The sequence below is a fragment of the Poecilia formosa genome, unplaced genomic scaffold (assembly GCF_000485575.1).
Source record: "Poecilia formosa unplaced genomic scaffold, Poecilia_formosa-5.1.2 Scaffold422, whole genome shotgun sequence".
NCBI lineage: Eukaryota > Metazoa > Chordata > Actinopteri > Cyprinodontiformes > Poeciliidae > Poecilia > Poecilia formosa.
This window is the reverse complement of record NW_006800361.1, coordinates 237520-239656: the sequence shown is the minus strand read 5'-3', so window position 1 is coordinate 239656 and position 2137 is coordinate 237520. Positions and strand designations below refer to the sequence as shown.

The 2137-nt window shown below is 49.7% G+C and overlaps 1 protein-coding gene across 1 annotated transcript in view; it reads left to right on the top strand.

Annotated features, from left to right (window-relative positions):
- The window catches only part of LOC103155346 (inactive ubiquitin carboxyl-terminal hydrolase 54-like), a 24000-nt gene that overhangs the window by 6263 nt on the left and 15600 nt on the right, over positions 1–2137 (top strand). The window contains 3 exon segments of the mRNA XM_007577004.2: positions 1548–1640; positions 1715–1849; positions 1930–2128. Of these exon segments, the coding sequence (XP_007577066.1) occupies positions 1548–1640; positions 1715–1849; positions 1930–2128 (427 nt within the window).

Genomic DNA, 2137 nt, shown 5'->3' with positions numbered 1-2137 from the left:
CAGGGTTTCCCCTTGTGGGGACCAGGCTCCGGTCCCCACAAGGAGCAATTGGTCCCCACAACGTATTACAAACAAACGCACTGAGACACACACACACACACAGCGTTCCTGTTAATTCTCTGAACAGATTATAAAACATAGAAATCTCATCTAGAATATCTGATCTGTTTTACTTTATTATTATTATTATTATTTAGTGCTGTTTAAAATATTTTTATTTGAATTTATTAATTAATAATATTATTTTAAAAATCATTTATTTCTTTTTATTATTTTGTTACTAATTAATATTTGAAAATATAGATAATAATTAAAAATATTTAAGTTCATATAATATTTAATGTTATTTTTATTCTTCCTCATTATGTTTTATTATTTGGTGTTATTTGTATATTTTAAATAATAATAATAATAATAAAGCTTTATTATTATTGGAGGAGGTGTTATTAATTATTAATTATTAATTGTCAAATATTTTAATATCGCTAAACGATATTTAAATCGGGTCGGGTTTCTGCAGCTGATTGTCGATCCGGTTAAATTCTGCTGAACTTGTAGAGTTTGGTTTTCTTTTCTGACCCGGTTCTGGTCAGAGTTCTGGACCGCTGTGTTCCTGCTGCAGTAGAACCTCAGAACCTTTCCCAGCGCCGGTTCCGGTCCAGTCACCTGAGAGGTCCGATTGGTTCCTGCGGAGCGGGAAACGGGCCACTCCCAGAACCTGTCACAGCAGTGATGGTTCTGATGAATCGGGCCGGACCGAACTGGCCTTTCAGAACTCTGTGATCCAACAGAGCAGAACCGGTCACTCGGTTCTTCCAGAACTTTCCTGCAGCCATTTGGACCTCAGAACCGAACCATCAGAACCAGAGCCACGGCGCTGCAGCGTCCTGGACCGGTTCCACTGCCAGGTTCTGCTCCGGGCGTCCCGCAGAGCCGTGAGCAGACGGTCCAGTACCAGAACCCGGCAGCATATTGGACCCAGCAGGGGGGCGGGAGAAACAGAACTGAGTCAGCACTTCCTGCCGGGTCCGTTCAGGTTCTGTCTCTGCTCAGCCTGTCTCTGGTTCTGGTTCCCTCTGATCAACGCTGGCCCGTTTAAATCCGGACGGGTTCCGACCCGTTTCACCAGCGAGCCGCTTGTGGTGCTAGTGGGAGACGGCCGGTCACCATGGCAACCCAAACATCATCAGGCCGGCTGCATCCAGGTGACAGAACCAGAACGGTACCGGTTCTGGTCCGGAGCCTTCAGTGACACCTGGTGGTGGAGGCGGGAACTGCAGCGATCAGAACCAGTTAAACCAGTAGAGCAAAACGTTTCCCTGGAGAGACATGATGTTCTACAGAACCGGTCCATCTTCATCATCATCATCATCCTCAGACCCACAGGAGGCTGCTGCAATCTGATTGGTCCGTTTGGACCCAGAACCACAACCAGAACCAGAACTGTTCCATGTATCTGACAGTGAATAAAATTATGATAAAAGGTTCTGGTTCTGTCCTGAGGTTCTGGTTCTGTCCTCAGGTTCTGGTTCTGGTTCTGTCCTCAGGTTCTGTGGCACCTGGATATCTTCCGTAGGAGTTTCCGTCAGCTCTCCTCCCATAAGTGCCTGGAGGATTCCTGCATCTTCTGCGCGCTGAAGGTGAGGACCAGGAGCTCGGCCCGGTCCTGGCCCAGTTCTGGCCCGGTTCTGACCTGCTGTCTGCTCTCCTCCAGAACATCTTTGCCCAGTTCCAGTTCAGCAGTGAGAAGGTTCTGCCGTCCGACGCGCTGCGCAGCGCGCTGGCCAAGAGCTTCCAGGACCAGCAGCGCTTCCAGCTGGGCATCATGGACGACGCCGCCGAGTGCTTCGTAAGGCCAGAACCGGTCCGGAAACAGGCCGGAACCGGGTGGTCCGACCGCAGCTTCACTCTGGTTCTGTGTGTTCTCAGGAGAACATCCTGATGAGGATCCATTTCCACATCTCAGACGAGACCAAGGAGGACGTCTGCACCGCCAGGCACTGCATCCCGCACCAGAAGTTCGCCATGACGCTGTTCGAGCAGGTGAGGCGGCCCGACAGAACCGGCAGGACGGACAGAACCGGCAGGACGGACAGAACCGGCAGAACCGGCAGGACGGACAGAACCGGCAGAACCG